General features: G+C 39.7%; 1 protein-coding gene across 1 annotated transcript in view; it reads left to right on the top strand.

Moving 5' to 3' along the window:
* Nucleotides 1-22613, top strand: part of Atp13a5 (ATPase 13A5) — a 129007-nt gene that overhangs the window by 30438 nt on the left and 75956 nt on the right. The window contains exons 7-9 of the mRNA XM_008839020.2: nt 3009-3143; nt 19129-19201; nt 20393-20521. Of these exons, the coding sequence (XP_008837242.1) occupies nt 3009-3143; nt 19129-19201; nt 20393-20521 (337 nt within the window). The remainder of the gene's footprint in view (nt 1-3008; nt 3144-19128; nt 19202-20392; nt 20522-22613) is intronic.

Here is a 22613-nt window from a genome sequence, read left to right as displayed (position 1 = left end):
ACCAGGGTCCTCTGCAAGAGCAGTCAATGCCATTAACAGTTGAGCCATCTCTCCAGCCCTATTGGTTTACTTTTTAATGTTATCCTGAGTACTTTGACATTGTTATTATTGCTTTTGTGTAAGTCAACCTTACTTTTTAATGTTATCCTGAGTACTTTGACATTGTTATTATTGCTTTTGTGTAAGTCAACCTTAAATGGGACATTTACCACTTCCATTCTCCCCTCCCCCCTGTGTTTGCTGTCCCTCTTCCATGGTCCCCAGTGGTCACTGGTTCAGAAATAAACCCATGTTGTAGGTGGGGTGCTTGTCCCTTAGTGACTCGTCACCAGGTTCTCACAGACTGTGGAACTTGGCATAGTTCATGAGTGTGTCGTGAACCCTATTCTCTCCTGTTTGACCCTCAGCTGCTGAGCCAGGATGTTTTTCAGCCTCTGCACAGGAGCAGAAACTCTACTACCACCTCTGTTTTTCACCATAGGCCAAATTTCAGTCTCCTGCTTCTTATGGGAGACTTTTTGTCCCTTTTGTCTCTAGAACTAACTATTGCTGTGTAGATCTGGTCCAGAACCCCCTAAGCTGATGGTTTGTCTCTATTGAATGCTGCATATTTTCAGTCTAATTCTTTAAAAAAATATTATATGCACTTGTGAATGCATGATGAGTGTGCGTGTGTGTGTGTGTGTTTGGGGGGGAGTGAGTGTACCAAGGCTTGTATGTGTGGGGAGGTCAAAAACAACTTTTCTAGTCTATTTTTTCTTTATACCTTTATGTGGGTTCTGGGATTGAACTCAGATCACCATGCTTGTACTGTCAAGCACCTTTATCCACCAAGCCATCTTGCCAGCCTCTGCATGTTTCAAACCTCTTTTTAACCCATGAAAATAGTCATTTCGTTTTGGAATATGACCTTAACTTTCTAATATAAAATTTTATCCATCATTGTTCTGCATCTGGAGCAAAAACCAGGCCACCATTATTTTAACATTACTTTTTAAGATCAGTTTTAGGTTCTCAGCAAAAAGGGAAAAGGTATAGAGATTTTCAGTATGCCTTTTCCCACCCACATATGCATAGTCTCCCAATCATCAAAATGCAGGATGCTTTGTAAACATTTTATCGAAGTACTTTTTCAAGTTGCTTAATATTCCCCTAATATCAATTTGATCTACTTTAAATATTTTATTTATTATTTTTATGTTATGTGTATGAGTGTGTTGCCTGCACGTAAGTAGGTGCACCCTGTACCCACGAAGGTCAGAAGAGGGCAGCAGATTTGCCTGGAACTGGAGTTCCCAAAGGTTGTTAACCAGCATGTGGGTGTGGAAAATAAAACCTGGGTTCGCTGCAAGAGCAGCCAATACTCTTAACCACTGAGCCTCTCTCTAGCCCTTGATCTATTTTAAAGGAGTGCTGTAATTTCCAGCACATATCAACAGGCCATTAGTAGAAAAAGAGCAAGCAAACAAATAAACAAAAGGAGTAAAATTGCTTCACATGTATTTTAAAATTTGTTTTTTAAATGTGTATGAGTGTTTTGCATGCGTGTAAGTGCATTTGTGTGTGCAATGACCACGAAGATCAGAAGAGGGTGTTGGATCCTCTGGAACTGGAGTTATAGGTGTTAGAAATCATGTGGGTGCTAGAAACTGAACCTGGGTCCTCTGCAAGAGCAGCCAGTGCTCTGAATAGCTGAGCCATCTCTCCAGCTCCTTCATATTTAGTGTAAAATAATATTGAATAAGGGGTTAAATTAATTATGATGATACTGTTTCTTCCATAAGAAATATTTAACCAATTTTCCACTGGATTTCTATAAACTCAAAATTATGTTATCATTAGTATACAATCTATAATTAGAGCATTTTATGAGGAGTGAATTCAAGAGCTATAATTTGTAAGTAAAGCAGATGAGCTGGAAATAATAAGAAACATCAGGAAACAAAAGCTTTTTAAATTTATAAATTATATCCAAGGCTTAAGAAACAAAATATGTGTAGCTCATTAAGTTATTAACTAAATATCAATTCATTTTCAGGAATAAAGTGGAATTTTTTAATATATGAGAGAATTATAGAAACTAGCGTTCAGAGACAGTTTTAGTTACTGATTTTAGTCAGTTTTTCACCTAATTTATGAACATTTCCTTAAGAAAAAAAATCCTCTCTCTGTTCTAATGGGCTCTTAAGTGTTTTTTGTCTCTGTGTATCCTGGGACCTTCCTTTAGTTCCTTGGCTTTGTTCTCTTTGTTACATGTATGTATGTATGTGTGTATGTGTGTATTTTTGTGGTACTGAGAATTGAACCCAGAGCCTTGGGTATGCTAGATAAGTGCTCTACAACTGAGCTCAATCATAGCCCTCTACTATAATTATTAATATGAAGCAATAAGATCAAAATGGGAAATAAAAAATGCTGACAGTGTTATCAAGAGACAAAACATGCATACATGGTTGACCAGCATTGCAGATGGTGATGCCCCCCTGTCCATGTTACTGGCAGCCTTGGGAAACACAGTGCTGTTCAGGACCCTTCCTTGTTCTAGGGAAGGAACATGACAATTCTCAGAAAAAGAACATGTCGTTTTAAAATTACCTGGATAAAAGAAGAGTTTTCATTTTCACTGCGCATGTGATGACATGAACGATTAATCTCTTGAGACAGTTCAAAGTTCATTTTAAACTCAGCCCGAATCATGTTTTTCCCCCAGTACTGGGAAATGTTAAATCGTTGAATTTTGTTACTGGTGAAATATTTTTTTGAAATTCAAAATAAGAATTGCAAATTTGTGAGCACAGCTCTGAGTGCTTAAAATAATTTTGCTTCTGCTGTTCACATCTATGTGCTTGACATTGCCTTTGCCTAAATTAATTGAGTTCTAAGTAAATTCTTAATAGAGGTTATTACAGGTTTCTAAAAATGGGAAAGACATTCTATAAAGAGATGACATCATCCTGATTGCTACCAAGGTGCACTCAAGTGACTCCTGTGCGTTTTTGTATCCACAGGTTTTAAATCCATTCTATGTGTTCCAAGCCTTCACCCTAACTCTGTGGCTGTCTCAGGGTTACATAGAATACTCTGTGGCCATCATCATTTTGACCGTTATCTCCATTGTCCTAAGCATATATGATTTACGACAGGTAAGAACTGAAATCTTACTTGGATTCTATTTAGCTTCTGGCTAAAGAAGCAAAGCCTACAGAATTTCCGCTTGGACCAAGGAGTTGTTCTGTCAAACCTGTTACAACAAAACAATGGCCAGGGTTTACCAAATGTGGGCACATCAGGAATACCCAGCAGACTTAAACATCTACAAACTTCATCAACTGGAGAAGTCACTGCAATGTGCTTAGGAAGACTCTGAGGTTGTGTGTGAGTGCGATGGAGGAATGCTGCCAAGGGCTGATGACAGCCTTACTCCAAAGGCTGGGGAGGACAAACAACAGTACATATTAACCCAAGTGCAAGACATGTTTCTCCCAATTTTTATATGTATTTTTTTCTACACCATTTCCCATTTTAATGTTTGTTAAAGTTTTACTCGTAAGACTCCTTTGTAACATCTCTTCCTTTAACTGTAATTCAGGTACACTTTTTCTTATTGTTGCTGATTTTGTTGCACTCAGGGCCTTATGCATGCTGTGCAGCCTAGGTAAATGCTTCTACTATTGAATTTCACCTCCAGCCCCAGGTATACCTCTTTAAGAAAACTCAGAAGGAACATTGGAGTGCTGACTCATGCCTCTAATTTCTGTTTTGGGTGGAAGAGGCAGGAGAACTGCTATGATTCTGAGGTTAGCCTAAGCTACATGATTAGCTCCAGGCCAACCTGGGCTATAGAATGACACCTTGCCTCCAAACCGAGTAACAGAAAAAGAAAAGAAAGAAAGAAAGAAAGAAAGAAAGAAAGAAAGAAAGAAAGAAAGAAAAAGAAAGAGAGAAGAGAAAACCTCACAAGAAATACAGAAATTCTTATGTGTGATTTAGGGTAAGATTCATAGAAAAATTAGCATTTAAAAATATTTTTATTAATTCTTTGAATATCTCATACAATGTATTTTGATTATATCCACCTCTCTCAGATACACTCCACCTCCCCACCCCCCAACTTTTAGTCCTTTCTTTTTTTTTTTTTGAGCCCATCAAGTTCAATTTGTATTGTCCAAATACTTTTTTTCTTGTTAATCTGTTTTTCTAAAAAAAAGTTTTTACTGAATTTTTGTGATTTTTATATAGCATAGTTTGAGGTATTTAGATCCCCTCCTCTATTGCAACTCCCCCCACTGCCCCCACCCAATTTCATGCACTCATATATATATATATATATATTTATATAACATATGGTCTATAGATTCTGATTTGTGTCCTCAAATGCCCTTCAGTGTAGGTCCATCCACTGGGCCACCAAGGGTCCCATCCCTGTAAGACACTGTCTCCCAGCAGCCATCACTTTCCAGAAGTTCCTTAAATTGGGTTGGGATTTCTTATCCACTTCCCCATGTCTATGCTGTAATTTTGTCTGGTTTGAGTTTACGCAGGACTTGTACATTCTGTCACCACTGCTGTAAGTAGTTAATATGATTAACTGACCAGCTGTCTGGAAGACTCTGTTTCCTTGTGGTCATCCATACATTCTGGCTTTTACAATCTTTTTACTTCCTCTTACGCAATGATCCCTGAGCCTTGGGAGAAAGAAGTTTGAAATAGGTGTCCTATTCAGGGATAAGCACTCTGTGACTTCTTGTTCTCTGTACATTGACCAGTTGTGGGGTTTTGTATTAATCATCATTTGCAGCATAAGGAAAACTTCTCTGGTGAGAGTTGAGAGATGCCTTCATCCTATGTATAGAGGTTGCATTGAAGATGTGTCACTTAGGGTCAAGTGTCTCACAAGCACTTATTAACTGCATTTGAACGGGAACTCTGTAATAGTTTTCATCTGTTTCAAAAAGAAGTTTCTTTGATGAGGGGGTGAAAGTACAGTTGTTAGTAAACAGGAGGATGTATATTTAGAATAAAGTAAGAAATTATATTGGTATAGGAATATGGCAAAAGTGGGTTTTTCTCTAGGATCTTTGACCCTTCCAGCCATGTATATTTGGCTATGTTTACAGTATCACACAGGAGTTCCTTTTCATTGAGCAATTTCTTACCACTAAGTCCCATTAGACAGTTGATTACCCTCAAGATAAAAGTGCCACCTCTGCACCAATAGCAATACTTTGCTGGGCCAGTTATTCTTGATTATTAAGTTTACAGCTGGGAAGGACCATTGATTGGTTTTCTCCCTTAGTAGGGTGTGTAGTATCCTCTAATACCATGAGAGCTAGTCTTTAGGGAGGAAGATTCCAGGTCAGTTCCAGCTCAGTCACTCCAGGTCCTGTGTCTGAAGTGTCACCTCTTTTCATCAATAGGGTTCTTATCTGCAATTTCTGGGAGGTAATCAAGGGCTGTCCAGTAACCTGTGTTATTTTGGGAGTCTCCTGGACTACCCTGAGTAACAACTCAAAGGGAGGTTTCTTCTACCTGGTGCTGTGTTTTTTGTTACATAGCCTTCAAAAAGTTAGTTTTGATTCTTGACCTCATAGGACAATGTTCCATCAAGAGAATTATCTGAGATTTCTGGGCTTTGACCTATGAAATCACAAGGTGCGGAGTAATAACAAGAATCCAGATTGTTACAGTTTCATAACAGATATTTGTTATACACTCTAGAGGCCTGGTAACTGTTGTTATAAAGGAAAGGAATGTACTGATGAATAGAAACACCAAGATCCCGAACACATGTTCCTATTAATATCATCAGCGAAACCTGCTTTTACTCTTTTCATTCTATCAGATGCATATAAAATACAAGTTTATAAGTAGATGTATGTATTTATTCACTTTTAAGTTAAAATAGGGTCTTAGTCCACATGTTGACATGGGGCCTTTTATTTACACGTGACTTCATATCTGTAATGCCAGTTGCTAAGTAAACAAACGTTTTGACTCATATTTAAAAGTAGTGGTACGATAGCCAGTGGCACATCATGTACTATTCAAGAATGCTGTTATTTATGGAAAGTAAATTATTTTCCTCCAATTTTTGTCACCAAAAATAATGTTGAAGTAAACATAGCTATAACACATGCATATGCTTACAAATTAGTGTTTGCGTTTCACTTTTTTTTAGCATAGCAGCCAAAAGCTAAGCTGCTAGATGAAAGGATAGGTATAATTTGAATTTTAGTAGATAGTGCTATGTAATTTTCTCCAAACAATAATTTCTTCTATTGGAAATGCACAACAAGGGTATCCAATTTTCCAGATGCTCCCAGTATTGGGTATTGTATGCTGAAAAAAAAAATAGAATTTTTAAAATCTAATTAGAGTTTAGTGATTTATTTTAAGATTTATTTTTATTTATGTGAATGTGTGTGTCTGTATGCATGTATGTATATATGCTACATGTGTGCCTGGTGCCCATGGAGGCCAAAAGAGAGTGTTGGATCTCCTAGAATTGGAGTTACAGACAGTTGTGTAAAGCCATGTGGGTGCTGGGAACCAAACTTGGCCCTCTGCAAGAACACCAGCTCTTAACCACTGTCCTACTTTGTTTCTCCATTGCTGTGACAAAACACTGACCACTACCAACTTGGGGAAGAAAGGGTTTATTTATCTTACATTTCCTGGGTCATAGTTCATCAGGGATCCCAAGGGAGGAACTCAGGGCAGGAAACTGGAGGCAGGAACTTGAGCACAGGCCATGGGGGATCGCTACTTAGTAACTTGCTCCCCTGGCCCCTGCTCAGCCTGCTTTCTTATGCAACACAGGCCTACCTGCCCAGGGGTGGCACCACCCACAGTGGGCTGGGCCCTCCCACATCACACAACAATCAAGAAGATGCCCCACAGATATGGCCATAGGCCAGTTCAATGGAGGCAATTCCCCAATTTACAACCCAGGTGTGTCAAGTGAAAAGAAGAAAGGGAATTAGCAGACAAACACTAATCTCATTAGCAGCTGGTATTTGTTTTCAAAGCTTAACCGACCTAACGTGTAAGACGTCTTGTAAGGCGACAGAAAACGAGCCTGTTTCCTGAAACAGTATCTTAGTAGTTTCAGTCACGAGTCCTCAACAGTCACCGATGTTTTTTACTTTACAGTTTGCAATAGGCCCCTGCACCCATAGTAGTTATATTTGTGTTGGGTACACCTGTAGGATGAGACACATGTAACTGTACATCCTCCCTGAGCAGGAAGGGGATTCAGGTTAATCAAGGAGGTGAGAGGTGAAGTGACTTGTTCACATCTACCCAAGTAACGCAGATCACAAATTTTAGCCCTAGCTTTCCTGATTGCTCATCAAATACTCCATACGATTTCACTGACTTCACTTGTAAAATGTGATTTGTGGACTTTGTGGTAACAGTAAGAATTGGGGGAAGGAGGCTGGCAGGAATGAAGGAAGGAACATCCAAATCATCAGACTAAGGTAATCATTTATCTGAATTAAAGACTAACCAAACAAGGGTTTTGAATTTTGTACTAAGCGAGGTACTTACAGAGACTGCTTACTTTACCCAGGCCAAGAAACACTTGGGTTCTAGTCCCTCACTAAGAAGTGGGGCCAGTGCAAGTCAGGTCTGAGTGCAAAGACAGGCATCTGCTATGTTTACACTGAACTGCATTTGCATGATCCCCTGCTGGGCTCTTCCAGTGCAGCTGCTGGAACAGAGCACTGAGAGTACCTGCTCCCAGCTCCAGGCTCTGCCTTGAGTCATGATGGAGCCGGCTCTAGGGCTATCTGAATTAATGCTCTCCTTACTAGTCTCTGGAGACTATCCAATACAGCAAACACTGGGATACCCAGCAGCAGTTGTGGAATAATAACAGTATGCAAATTAGCTGTGGAAACTGATCCTGGTCCCACTGGCGAGGGACTGGAGAAATCAGAGAGGGCCTGATGAAAATCAGGCAACAGGCTTTTCAATCACGGCAAGCATTGCAGCACTCTCCCTTCCCCTAGCAGGCTGGTTGTCATAGAAACCTGTGCTTGTAGTTTCTGAGTACATTAGCTCAAAGAGAATGCTTACATTATCCTACCTCTGTGTTTTTGGGAGAAGTAGAATGGTTCAGGTCTAGGAAATACATATTTTCTGAAGGCCTACTATGTGGCAGAGTCTGGGGATACATAGAAGAAGGCATGGTTCTTATTTTCTGGGAATTGTGTGTCTCAGGGTAGATGAAATGGTGTTAGTACTCCAACACAAGTGGGAAAGCAGGAACCAAGAATTGCATTCTTCTTGTGGATGAGAGTCCTTATGGGGTGGAAATGATATTGAAGCAGAGTTATGTGAAGGATTAGAAAGGGCTTTTTACAGTCAAGCACTATTAACTCATACTTCACTTCCAAATGTGCTGATTAGCACCCTCTTAAGCTAGGCTGAAATTATCACAGTGTTGACTCAAAGAGTTTACGGAACAGAAAGTAACTTGAAGTTTAGAAGGAAGAATACCTTCTGAAAGGAATAAAAGCTGTCTTTAGGCTCTAGGGGAACATATGCAATAAGAATATGTTTCGTGTCAGATGAATCTTGGCTTGATTGTCACATACTTAGTCTGTGACTGTGGGCAAATCACTTTATCATTTTCAATCCCAGTTTTCCGCTTTTTAAAATACGTATGATGAAGATAGCATTTTCATTTATTTATTTTGTGTGTATAGCATGTTCATTATGCTATTATTTAAAGATCTAAAAAAATCAAATAATAGATTCTAGTGCCTACAACAGTGGTTAGTACATAGCACTTGATTAATATTTTTGTAATTTGTTTTTATTTAATTTTGTGTGTTTCATACAGAATATATTAGTCTTAATCATCCTTATATCCCTGTCCCCACTGGCACCCTCCCATAACGCCCCCCACCACTGGAACACATATACTCTGTCAACTGTGTTAGGGCCAACTGGGTCAAGTCAGTGTCCCCAGGCATTCCCCAGTGCAAGTCCATCCACTGAGGTCTAGTCAGCTTATCTAGAGCTTCTTGTTTTAGGAAGATCAGCTCTTCCTTACCTAGCAGCAATCAGTTGCCATTATTTCTTCAGCTAAGATTGGGGTCTGCTGTTCATTTCCCCAGTTTTATGCTGAATTTTTGTCTGCCCAAGTTTACATGGGATTTGTGTATGCTGACACCATTGCCATAGAGTCACATGAGCCGGTCCCAGGAGCTTGTAGGACTCTGTTTCCATATGGTCATTCATATGGTCCCTGAGCCCTGGGTGGGTGAAGTTTAATATGAGTCCTGTCTAAGGATCAACATTCTGTAGACTCTTAAGCTCTATGTTTTGGTTATTTGTGATGTTTTGTGTTCCTGGACCTCTGTTGCCAGAAGGATCTTCATTACTGAGAATTGAGAGATTCATTAGTGTCCTCTTCTTTACCCCTGTTCTATGTTCTGTGTGCGTTAGGTATACAGGTTACATTGTAGATGTGCTGCTTAGGCCTGGGCAATTCATAGACAATTTCTGTGAGACCAGTCGTGGTACTTAATAGTCTCCGACTGGTACAAAATATGCTTCTTTGATAAGTGGTGACTGGGATATTTGTCTGTAAATATAAGGATACATATTTTGCACACGGTAAGAAATTACATTAGTCTAGGCATGTGACCATCTTGGGATTTTCTCTAAGATCTATGACCACTCCAGTCATGTGTATTTGGTTATGTTTACAGTACCACACTTGAGTTTCTTCCCATTGAGTAGGCTTTTAGTCCAACTATGTAGCTGTTGATTGATCCTAAGATAAAAGCGCCACTATTGCACCAGTGTCCTATGCTGTACCTTTGATGCGATTAGCCTTTGATGTGGTTATTTGGTCTTGAAGCTGGTGTTGGACCACTGAATGATGTTTTCCTTGGCACCTTCATAGTGCTCTCCAAAGCTATGAGAGGTAGACTTCAGGGGAAGTGGTTTCAGGTCAGTTCCAGCTCTATTGCTCCAAATCCTGTGTCCGAAGTATGTTCTATCTTCAGCAGTAGGGACTTACCTTCAAGTTCTGGGAGGACATCCAGACTGTGGCAATAGCCTGTGTAATTTTGGGAGTCTCTTGGACCATCCTGGCAAACAACTCAAAGGAAGTTTTCTCCTGTCTGGCACTGTTTCATGTTATGTAGTTTTTAGCTATATACATGGACTCAGGTAGAGATATTGTGCTTGAATCTGTGTGTATAGCTAAAGACTGTACAATTTGTTGTTAGGTTGTTGGATTAATATGATTCCCTCTGGTTTTTAAAACTAGTTAGGCATTATTGATCTCTCCTCTTTCTCCCTGTCTAACCCTTCTGTCTTGGTTTCCCCATTTAAAGTGTCTCCGTTTTTTCCCAATACTCCCTTGATAATCCCAGTCTCCTATGGACCCACCTCTCTTGAGCTCCTTCTTTCCCTTTATCCCCAAGTTCCCTTGTATAACCTTCTCTCCCCCTTCCTAATCAAATAGCCCCATTTTTATCCATTTCTCCCTTAGTAACACCTGTTTACTACTGTTCTCCTCTTTCTTTCCCTTTATCCCCCTGTTTCCTTTTCATTATCCTGGTTCCTGTAGTTATATCTGGAAACATACTCACATATAAGGATTTGGTGCTAGAACCACATATGAGGGAGAACATACATCTTTTGTTTTTCTGAGTCTGTGTTACTTCACTTAGTATAACAGTTTCTAGTTCCATCCATTTACCTGTAAATTTCATGATTTCGTCTTCCTTTACGCTGAGTGAAATTCCATAGTGTCAATGTACCACATTTTCATTATCCACTCATCAGTTGAGGGACAATTAGATTGCTTCCATCTCTTAGCTATTGTGAAAAGAGCAGCAACAAGCATGGATGTGCAAGTATCTCTGCACTAGGATGAGTCTTTTGGGTATACGCCAAGGAGTGATATAACTGGGTCAAATGGTAGATTCACTTTTAGTTTTTAAAGAATTCTCCACACTGCTTTTCATAGGGGTTGCATGAGTTTGCAGTCCCGTCAACAGTGGATGAGCATTGCCCTTTCCCCACATCCTCTCCAGAATTTGGTATCATTTGTTCTCTTGATCTTAGCCAGTCTGACTGGGGTAAGATGAAATCTTAAACTGGTTTTAATTTGAATTTTCCTAATTACTAATGATGTTGAACACCTTTAAGATGTTTCTTAGCCATCTTTACTTCTTCTTTAGAGAACTCTTTGTTTAGATATTTAGCCCATCTATTAATTGGGTTACTTGCTTTCTTGAGTCTTTGTTTTTTAAGTTTTTTATATATTCTGGTTATTAAACCTTGGTCAGATCTGTCATTGGTTAAGATTTTCTCCTACTCTGGGTTTTGTCTTCACTTTCTTGGTTGTTTCTTTTGCTGTACAGAACGTTTTTTAGTTTAATGTGGTCCCACTTTTTGATTCTTGACCTTAATTCCTGAGCAACTGATACCCGGTTTAGAAAGTCCTTTCCTATACCTATATTTTGTAGGTTTTTGCCAATGTTTTCTTCTAACAGTTTCAGAGTTTTAGGGCTTTACTTTGAGGTCTTTGATCCATTTGGAGTTGACTTTTGTGCAAGGTGAAAGATAAGGGTTTAGTTTCATTCTTCTACAGGTGGAGATTCAGTGTTGTCAGCACCATTTGCTGAACATGCTTTCTTCCAGTGAATGTCCTTGGTCCCTTTGTCAAATATCAGGTGACTGAAATTGCATGTACTCATGTTTGGGTCTTCAATTACATTCCATTGATCTATGGGTCTGTTTTTGTGCCAGTACCATGCTGTTTTTTTGATGATAGCTCTGTAATATAGTTTGAAATCTGGTATAGTTACCCCACAGGCATTGCTCTTTGTGCTCAGGGCTGCTTTGGCTATCTAGGGTCTTTTGTGCTTCCACCTGAGTTTTAGGATGATTTGTTTTTCTAATTCTGTGAAGAATGTCATGGGAATTTTGATTGGCATTGCATTGAATCTATAAATGGCTTTTGGTAGGATGGTCATTTCACAATATTAATTCTTCCAATCCATGAGCATGGGAGGTCCTTCCATCTTCTGGTGTCTTTCTCAATCTCTTTCTTTAAAGATTTAAAAATTTTCTTTGTGGAGGTTCTTTAATGTCTTTGGTCAGATTTGTTCCAAGGTATCTTATTTTTTTGAGGCTATTTTAAATGAGAGGGTTTTTATATACTTTTTCTCCAACTGCTTGTTATTGGTATATAGAAAGACTACTGACTTTTTTAGATTAATTTTATAACCTGCCACTTTACTGAAAGTGTTAATCATTTCTAGGAGTTTTCTAGTAGAATTTTTGGCATCTCTTAGAGATAATATCATATCATCTGCAAAAAGGGATAATTTCACTTCTTGTTTTCCAATTAGTACTCCTTTAATTTCTTTTTCTTGTCTTATTGCTTTAGCAAGAGTTTCAAGCACTATATTAAAAAGGAGTGGAGCTAGTGGACAGCCTTGTCTGGTTCCTGATTTTAATGGGACTACTTCCAGTTTTTCTCCATTTAGAACGATGTTGGCTGTGGTCTGTTGTATATGGCTTTAATTTTGTTGAGGTATGTTCCCTCCAGTCCAATTCCCTTTAAGACTTCAAACATAAATTCATGTTGAATCTTGTCAAAGGCCTTCTTGGCATCTATTGAGAAGATCATGTGGTTTTTCTCTTTGAGTCAATTTAGATGATTGATGACATTTATTGACTTACATATATTGAACCATCCTTACATCTCTGGAATAAATCTGTCTTGATCATGGTGGATGACCTTTTTGATGTGTGTCTGTATGTGGTTTGCAAATATTTTGTTGAGAATTTTTGCATCTATGTTCATTAAAGATATGGGTCTATAGTTTTCTTTTTTGATTGTATCTTTACCTGGTTTTGGTATTAGAGTGATGCTGGCTTCATAGAAGGAATTTGGAAGTTTTCTCTCTGTTTCTATCTTTCTGAATAAATTAAGTAGTGCTGGATATAGATCTTTTAAAAAAATTTATTTCTTTTTTTTTTGTGTGTGCATGTATTGCCTGCATGTACATAAGTGCACCCGTGTTGTGCAAAGCCCATGGAGGACAGAAGAGGCTGTTGGATCCTTTGGAACTAGAGTTATGGACAGTTGTTAGCTGCCATGTGGGTGCTGGGATTCAAACCTGGGTCTTCTGCAAGAACAGTCAGTGTTCTTAACTGCTGAGCCAACACTCCAGCCCCTGGATATAGATCTTTAAATGTATGGTAGAATTCTGCTGTGACTCCATCTGAGCCTGGGCTTTTTTTAGTTGGGAGGTTTTGTATTACTGCTTCAATTTCCTTATGTGTTATGGATCTGTTTAAGCTGTTGATCTCTTCTTGGTTTAGCTTTGGTGATTCTCATGATTTTAGATACACGTCCATCTTTTTCAGCTTTTCAAATTCAGTAGCATGTAGGTTTTTAAAGTATTCCCTAATAATGTTCTGGATCTTTTTGTTGTCTGTTATCATGTTTCCCTTTTCATCTCTGATTTTGTTGATTTGGAGTTGCTCTTTATTTCTTTTGGTTAACTGGGCTAAGGGTCTATCTTGTTTATCTTTTCAAAGAACTAGCTCTTAGATTCATTGATTCTTTGTATTGTTTTCTTTGTTTCTATTTCATTAATTTCTGCTCTGATTTTGGTTATTCCTTCTTATCTGCTGGGTTTGGGTTTCATTTGTTGTTGCCTTTCAAGTATCATGAGTTGCAGTGTTAAGTCATTTATTTGTGTTCTTTCTGATTTTTTTATTTTTATTTTTAAAATATTTTACTTATTATTTTTATTTTATGTGTATAAGCGTATTGCCTGCATGTATGTGAGTGCACCCATGTTGTGCAATGCCGCAGAGGTCAGAAGAGGGCTTCGGATTCTCCTGGAACTGGAGTTAAGGATGGTTCGTAGCCACCATGTGGGTGCTGGAAATCGAGCCCTGGTCCTCTGCAAGAGCAGTCTTAACCTCTGGGCCATCTCTCCAGCCCCTCTTTCTGATTTTTTAATGTAGGCACTTAGAACTATAAACTTCCCTCTTAGGATTGCTTTTAAAGTGTCCCAGAGATTTTGTTGTGTTGTATTATCCTTTTGATTTTGTTCCAGGAATACTTTTTTTTTTCTTAATTTCTCCTTTGACCCATTCATCATTCAAGATTGTGTTGTTTAATTTCCACGAGTTCATGTAGTTATGAGGACTTCTTCAGGTGTTGATTTTAAGCTTTATTGTTGTAATCTGAGAGAATGAATGGAGTTATTTCATTTTTTTTCTATTTGTTGAGGCTTGTTTTTTGCCCCAGTATGTCGTCGATTTTGGAGAAAGTTCCATGGGGTGCTGAATAGAAAGTATATTATTTGGTGTTTGGGTGGAATATTTAGAAGATGTTTGTTAGGTCCATTTGATGTATGGTGTCATTTAATTCAGATGTCTCTGTGTTTATTCTTTGTCCCCTTGACCTGTCTAATGGAGACAGTGGGGGTATTGAAGTCCCCTACTATTAATGAGTTGTGATTAATCTGTGTCTTAAAGTCCTGTTTTTATGAAGTTGGGTGCACCAGAGTTTGGGGTATTTATGTTCATGACTGTAATATCTTCTTGGTCAATTGTTCTTTTGACCAGAATGAAGTGACTCTCTTTATCTCTTCTGATTAGTTTTAGTTTGAAGTCTCTTTTCTCAGATATTAGAATTGCAACTCCTGCTTTTTTCTTAGTACCATTTGCTTAGAACACATTTTTCCATCCTTTCACCTTAAGGTAGTGTCTGTCCTTCAAGGTGAGATGAGGGCTTCGGATTCTCCTGAATGTAGGACTTTGTTTCTTAATCTATTCAACTAGTCTGTGTCTTTTGACTGGGGAGTTCAATCCATTGATATTTAAAGTTATTATTGAAAGATGTGCATTGATTCCTGTCATTTTAATTTCTGTTGGCATTATTGGTCTAACTGTGCATTTCACAGTTAAACCTTCATTTGGTTTCTTTCTGTTACCCCTTGGATATAGTCATTCCTTTCTTCAGCTCTTTGTATTACTTCAAGAATTCTATGAAGGGTTGGTTTTGTGAGCATGAATTGTTTTGGTCTATTTATGTTGTGGAAGATTTTTCTTTCCCCTGCAACTATAATAGACATTTTGGCTGGGTAAAGTATTCTGGGTTGGCATCTGTGGTCATTTAGAACTGGGAATTCTTTGGTACAGGGCTCTTCTGGCTTTCATAGTTTGCTGAAAAGTCAGCTGTAATTCTGATGGATTTTCCTTTACGTGTGACTTGTTTTTCTTTTGCAGCTTATAGTATTGTCTCTTTGTTCTGTACACTTAGTGTTTTTACTATGATGTGCCATGGGAATTTTCTTTTCTGGTCCTATTTGGTATTCTGTGTGTTTCTTGTATTTGTATGGACATATCTTTCTTTAATTTTGGGACATTTTCTTCTACAGTCCTGTTAAAGATCTGGTCCTAACCATTATCCTGAGATTCTTCTCCTTCCTCTATGCCTATGATGTGTAAATTTGGTCTTTTCATGGTTTTCCACAGTTCCTGAAAATTCCATTCCTGTATTTTCTTAAATTTTTCATAATCTTGCTTGAGCAGTCCAATTTGTGAACTTTATCATCCAGTCTCAATATTCTATTTGAAATTTCATTCATTCTATTGGTGAGGCTTTCTCCTGTCATTTCTAAATGGCTTATTGAGCATTTCACTTACTTCTTCATTTCGGCCCATTTTCTTCGCTATTTCCAACTCTTGTGAATTCAGTCAGAAATTTATCCCTATCTTCTTTTATTTCTTTGATCTGTTTGTGTGTTCTTTAACCTCATTGAATTCTTTGATCACGTGTATAATTTTCTTTTACTTCTGTGTCCTGGATTATCTCTAGGGAGTTCTCATTGTACACCTCCTCTACAGGACTGTTGGTGCTTGGAGGGGACATATTATTTGGGTTTTTCATGTTGTTATTTTTTCACTGTGACTTTGGCATGTGGATTTCTTTTGTTGTTTCTGAGTTTGGTGTGAGACTCAGGCCTTCCGTTTTTAAGTCTGTTTCTGCCAGGGGTTCAAACCAGCGACCTCCGGTGAGGTGAGGATTGGGGATGAGTAAGCACGCGGTTCGCCAGCCCATGCCGCCCCCATTCCCCAGACACTCAGACGCAACGGGATGTCAGGCAGGTGTTACAAAGCTTATAAAGGAACCTGGAACTCCCCCCTCCCCCACTGAGGGTGTGTCTTAAGGATGGTCACTGCTGATCATGCACTCCTCAGCAGTGCGGAAGTATTCTTCAGACTTTCAAAGCAAGCCAGGCCATGCCCCCAGTAACTTCCTTTCGGACCTATGCGAGGTGGGGCTTTTAGGTCCCCCACATGTTTCTGTTTGTATACTTGGTGTGACTCTATTATTTTCTTATTGGTATGAAAAGCTTGTTGGTCTAGGCTTCAGGTTCTCTCTTGATTTTATATTGGAGGGGTCAGATGGCTCTAGTCCAGCTACTCAGGTGTTCCCACAGATGCCCAAGTTAGATGGCAGGCTTCCTCCTAATTTCTGGGCACACCTGTAATCAGCAGGCATAGTACAATTTGGGAAGCTTTCTAGGTGGAGGTTTTATTTAGGCGATCTCAGCCATTCTGCCAAAGTCTGGGCCCCTACTAAAGGGCAGGGAAGCCTAAAGCTGCAGCAGTGGGAGATGCTGTAGGTGGTCCCAAGGTAGGGGAGACGGCATGGTTTGGAAAACTCACTGCCTTGCAGAGTTAAGAGGGTACTCCAGAGATGTGGGTGCTAATTGCAGAAGTGGGTGGATGTCCAAGGCTAGAAAGAGACTAGGATGTGGGGGCAGATCAGACTTATCAGGGAAGAAGATTGACCTCTGGAGTCCCAGGCAAGTTGGGGTAGGGTCAGGGGGCAGCCAGGATAGAAAACTGGTCTCAGGTATGCAAAGGCAGGTTGTAGGTGGGGACAAGTATGAAGACTAAGAATCTAGACTGAAGAATTATTGAACTGATCTGGGTGCAAGGGATCAGGATGCGGTGGTCAGGTCTGGACTGAGAGGGTACTCCAGAGATCTAGGGTGCTAAGGGCAGAAGTGGGCTAGTGCCCAAGCCTAGGAGAACCACAGTTACTTAATATTATAATGATTATAAACATAGTAATTTGAGTCTTTTGTAACGCCTTATGGATTTATTCAGTGAAACGCCGAGGGTTTGGGATAAATCTCTAGCATGTAAAATAAATCAGCGTAATACCAATTTAAAGCTTGAAGGTAATTTCAGATGTATTCAGTTTAATGCCAGCTGTTTACCTAAGAAGCAATTAACTTCTAAGATAAAATTTCTTGTGTACTTCGCATGTCTGACTACTAAGGTATGCCAAACCTACAACTCCAGAATTTTGACTGACTCCAGTATCCTTAATACAGCATGACAGCTGACCTCTTGGTTGCTCGTGGTGTAAATATATGCCCAACAGTCAAGATTTAGGAAGTCACCTTAGGACACTGTATATGTACCCAATAGTAATATCATTTCTTCCATTCAGTTAACCAAAATTAACAAAGTTTAGTTTTTCAGGCAGAACTGAAGTCAGTAAAAAATGTTTCTGTATAAACACTGACACCGAATTCATTATGTTTTCTCGGTGGGGGGAGTGGGGGAGTTGCCCACTTGTGCATAATGCATGTTTCAGCCTGGCAACATTTGTAGCACTGAAAGTCATTAACAGAAGAGATCAAAATAATTTAACAAGTGAAAGGAAAAAAAATTCTGTTGGAGTGATTAAGGTGCACCCAAACTTGCTTCTGTTTAGAGGCATTCAAGTCTCTGACACTCATTGGAAAGGGGCAATACCTTCCCTAGCTTTTTAGCCCTGCTTCCATGCCCAGTGCCCCTTCCTCAGGTCCACAACAGTGTGGGAAGTGTATAGATGAACTCCCTTCCTGCCTTTCCCTTTCTGTCTTCTGTGAGATCCCAGGAGATGCTGCCTTCTCTCCCAGGGCCCCTTCCATTTCCTATACATTTTGTGACCTATCGCAGTAAATTCTACCTCCAACATGTCTTTCTAGTGGCTATCTCTCAACTTTTCCATCAGTTTCTTCCTTGTTTATCACTAATGCTCATGAACTCTCAGAATAGTGTTGTTATTATACAAAGGATTGTCTAAGAATTAATTGACTGAAAACTTACAGTAACTCTACAGTATACGTATATTGTCATTTCTCCTTTCGGATGAGTAAAAGACAGTAAACAAACTAGATAACACCAGAATTTAAAATGTAGTGACACTTCAGTCTACTGACTCACCCAACTGAAATATGCAGTTCACACCGGAGGGAGGCTGTTCCACATGCAAGCCAAGCACAGGCTCTTAAAGTGGGCAGTCATTTACAGAGCAGACTCAGAGAGGGTAACGACCTGTACAGTCTTGTTTTTCCTCATCCCTGGTCAGGAACTACATGCAGGTAGTTTCACTTCCTCCACCTGCATCCTCAGTGGTTGTGTATTATTTATGAGATTAAAATGGAATCTCATAAATAATCTAAGTGAATCTTCAGAATTGCTTCTACAATGTTGTCAGGAGGGCTAGGGGTGAAGCAGGGATGCTAGAGTGTCAGAAGTAGAAGCTAGGCTAGAGAGATGGCTCAGCAGTTAAGAGTACTGGCTGTTTTTACAGAGGACCTGAGATAGGTTCCCAGCACCCACTGAGCAGCTAACAACCATTTTTAACTCTAGTTCCAGGAGATCCAACACCCTCTTCTGACCTCCGAGGGCACTGTGTGACAGGGGTGTACTTACATACATGTGGGCAAAACATTCATACACCTAAAATAAAAATGAACGCATTGAAAAAGTAGAAGCTGGGGTGGTAGCATGTATCTGTAATCTCAGTACTTGGGAGGCTGAGGCAGGAGGATTGTTGTGAGTTTGAAGCCCTCCTGAGCTTCATAATGAATCCCAGGTCAGTTTGGACTATATAGTAAGACCCTGTCTCAAAAAACAAAAACAACAAAGCAAGGGGAAATTGAGTCATTGCTCAGGCCCTTTGGCTGTGTCAGCAGGCTCGTTGTTTACTGTATTGAGATAACATGGTTTTCAGGACTTGGACTGTCTGCTGGTTAAGCCTTGACTTTCTGTTGGCAGCAATCAGTTAAGCTGCACAATCTGGTGGAGGACCACAACAAAGTTCAGGTCACAATCATCGTAAAAAACAAAGGTAAGTGACTTGTCCTACCTCTGTAGCACCCTACTATTTCAGAGCTCACCCTGTACCATTCATTCTTTAATATTAGTCAAGGACAAAAAGTCTTCTGATTGACTGGGACTAGGACGATACAAGACATCTAGCTCTTAACTTTTAAGGAGGTTAAGATTGCAAATGTTATAGACACGAGAAAGTGGGAAAAGGCTCCAACCCCACCTGAGGAAATTGTCAACAGATGGCTACTGGGAGGGGCATCCAGTCTCTTTCAAGCATGGGACTCCTGGTAGGTTAACCAGGCTCCAGTGGATGAACCCACACTGAAGGACATTTGGGGACACAAGTTAGATTAAATGGAATTGAGGGGGGCAATAAGAGGAGGGGTGGATAGGGAAGGAGATCCAAATACCATTGAATTATATTGAATGAAACTTGTAAGAATTCTGTAAGAAACTTCAAATGTTAGCCCTGCTCTGAAGAACCCTAAGAGTGATGGCTTTGTTTAACTCTGAACCCCAGGCCTCTGGCTTGTCCCACCCCCTTCCCAGCCCTGGTCCAGCCACTCCTCCTCACCATGTTGACTATTTCAAATTCCCTTTGCTTACATACATCCATGCACTTGAACATTAATAGTAAACCTTTTTAAGCCTCCTTAATTTTTCTGTAGTAGCCATCCCGGAGACCCTGCATCACACTTTTCAAGGTGTACTCTGAAACCTAGGCTTGAATGTAACTTTTAGATGCTGAGAGGACTCTTGACATTTGCTTGGAGTTAGCCTAGGGTAGGGTGTCCAAGTCCTCTGCAAGGAGTAAAGAACTGCGTTCCAGAGAGACAGAAGCTCTATGGACAGCTTCCAGGAAGCCTCAGACTGAAGTGATCACAGGGTTCAGGCTCAGACAGAGCAAACAGTAGCCAGAGGGCGCCTCTTCCTCGCCCAATGCCCTGGGATATTTCTTGTGCACAGAACACTGACCAGGTATTAGGATTCAAACAGGATCTTGCTGCTCTGCTAATCTTTTGCTATATCCCAGGAGCCAACTCCTTAATCCTAATTCTCTTGCAGTTTTTCAGTTGAGTGGAAAGGGGCTCAAATGGGTGACCAGGTAGGGTAGGTCTTGCACAAGTAGTAAATAAGCATTCTTAATTGTTTTAATTCTTAAAATAGGCAAAAGTCAGACAGTCATGGGTATTTTGCTGTTCTATAGGTTTGCAGGAGTTAGAATCTCGTCTCTTGGTTCCCGGAGATATTCTTATTCTTCCAGGAAAACTTTCACTACCATGTGATGCTGTTCTGATCGATGGGAGTTGTGTGGTGAATGAAGGCATGCTCACAGGTAAGCTGTTGTCTCACAGCATCGTGTCCTGTTCCTTGTACAAAAGGTAGGCCAAGTGTTAGCAAGTCACATCAATATGTACCCATAGAGTTGGTATCAGGTCCCATGCTAAGACAGTAAGTAGGTAACAGAGACAGAATATACAGCGTTTGTTAATGATAAGAATTAATTCACAATAAACATAAACCTAGAAGAAACATTTAATATTCTATGGGATTTATTGCCTTATTAGGTGGGGTGAAGCAATGAGTGGAAAGGGGCTTGGAGGGTGAGCAAATTGAAACACAGCCTCTTCATAAATATGAGAAAGGTTTATGTCCATATGGGAAAAAAGTGAAACCTAAAAATCCAAGTGCCTCAGTCAGAAGGGAGGATTTTGTACAGATATGTACTCTGTAGGCCGGAGAGTACTTAGCTGTGGGTCTTACTGGAAAGTTCCAGTGAGCCTCATACAGAGAGCAGCCCTGTTCTTGCTCAGATTCACATCCCCCATTGATCTCACAGAAAACTGGGTTTCTAGTTACAGTTCAAATGGTTCTAGTTTTCACTTGCAATTTATAAAGTCTGCTCGTACTTGTATAATTAGTAAGGCACGATTTATAAAATTACCCTTTAGTTAAGAAGAAAACCACTAAGCACAGCACATTTTAATGAGAAACGCTATTCGGCAGTACAAGATTAAAGCTATCTTTTGTGCTTATAGATTGTTAAACTTTCCTATTTCTAAGTGACATAAAGATTGTGGGGGACACATACAAAACTTTAACATAATCTAAATGGAATGTAAATTCATTATCTTTTCCTAAATTGTTCAACATAAGTAGATTTCACATTTAAAAAGGGTCTGCTTACTTTAAAATTGGTTGAACTATAGCAAACACAAATATGTTTGTATAATTTAAAAAATGCTTTAATGTGTTGAAATCTAACAGCTACAACGAGTATCTGCATACCAAGGACATCTCTTTTTCTTTATTTATTGAATTTTTGGGAATCCCAGACCCTCTCTTTATCGGCACCTCTCTCCATAGCCCCCTTCTACTGAATTTCATGTATTCTGTCATATATGTTAAGGTCTATTGAGCCAAGTTTATGTCCTTAACTGTCCTTCGCTGTGAGTTCATCCACTGGAGCGTGGTCAATCTAGCTAGCATCACTCCCTTAAATAAAACCAACTCTCCATCTGCCAATAGTTTCTCAGCTAAGGTTGTGGCTTTCTGAGTTAATCGCCATCTATTGCTTGAGGAAGCTTCCTTGGTGAGAGTTGAGAGATACATTAAGATTCTTTCTTCCCCTGCTCCTGTACACCTTTAATCCCTGCAGTCAGAGGCAAAGGCAGGTGGATCCCTGTGAGGTCCAGGCCAGCCTGGTCTATATAGCAAGTTCCAGGCCATCTGGGGCTATAGGGAGACCCTGTCTCAAAAACAAGCAAACAAGCAAATTAAAATTAAGAAAAATTAACTATTGTGCCAAGAGAAAAAATGCTAAATATTAATGGATTTTTCCCTCCATGATGTTGCCTTTTGGGTCTTAAAGGAGGTTATTTCATTGCCTCAGGAATGGCATTTCCTTCCTTTGCTTCTTCCTCTCATCCTCCTCCCTCTCCATTTACTTTTTGTAAGTTCAGAATTACCTACTATGTGCCAGGCATAGTGCTGAAGCCAGCGAGATGAAGGAGAAATTATTCCACTGGCAAATAATTTTCAGTCGAATAGTCCCAGCAAGGTAAATAAGCAAGGACATGGCATTTCAAACACTGTCACCGCCAAGAGGCCTCCAGCTCCTTGGGAATGTGGGAGAAATCTCCATTTGATAGCAGCAGGGGTCTCAAGGTCCCTAGAGACAACACCACAATCAAAATACTTCCTCTAAAACTTAATCTGACCTTCTCAGACCCCAATTTTCTTGTAGGTGACTCTATCTTGTTTTGTACTCCCAAGAAAGGCCAAGGCATGAGATTTCTTGCTAATATGTGAAGAGTATAAAAATCTGTGTAAATTTGTCTGACTCAGGTGTCATTTCTGGAACATTATCTTGAGGTGACTTTATTTGCTCAATACCTGTCTGGCTCCAGTTTCATTGGAATGGGTAA

The sequence above is a fragment of the Nannospalax galili genome, unplaced genomic scaffold (genome assembly GCF_000622305.1).
Source record: "Nannospalax galili isolate Female #2095 unplaced genomic scaffold, S.galili_v1.0 scaffold599, whole genome shotgun sequence".
In the NCBI taxonomy this organism is placed as follows: domain Eukaryota; kingdom Metazoa; phylum Chordata; class Mammalia; order Rodentia; family Spalacidae; genus Nannospalax; species Nannospalax galili.
This window is presented reverse-complemented; position numbering and strand designations above follow the sequence as displayed.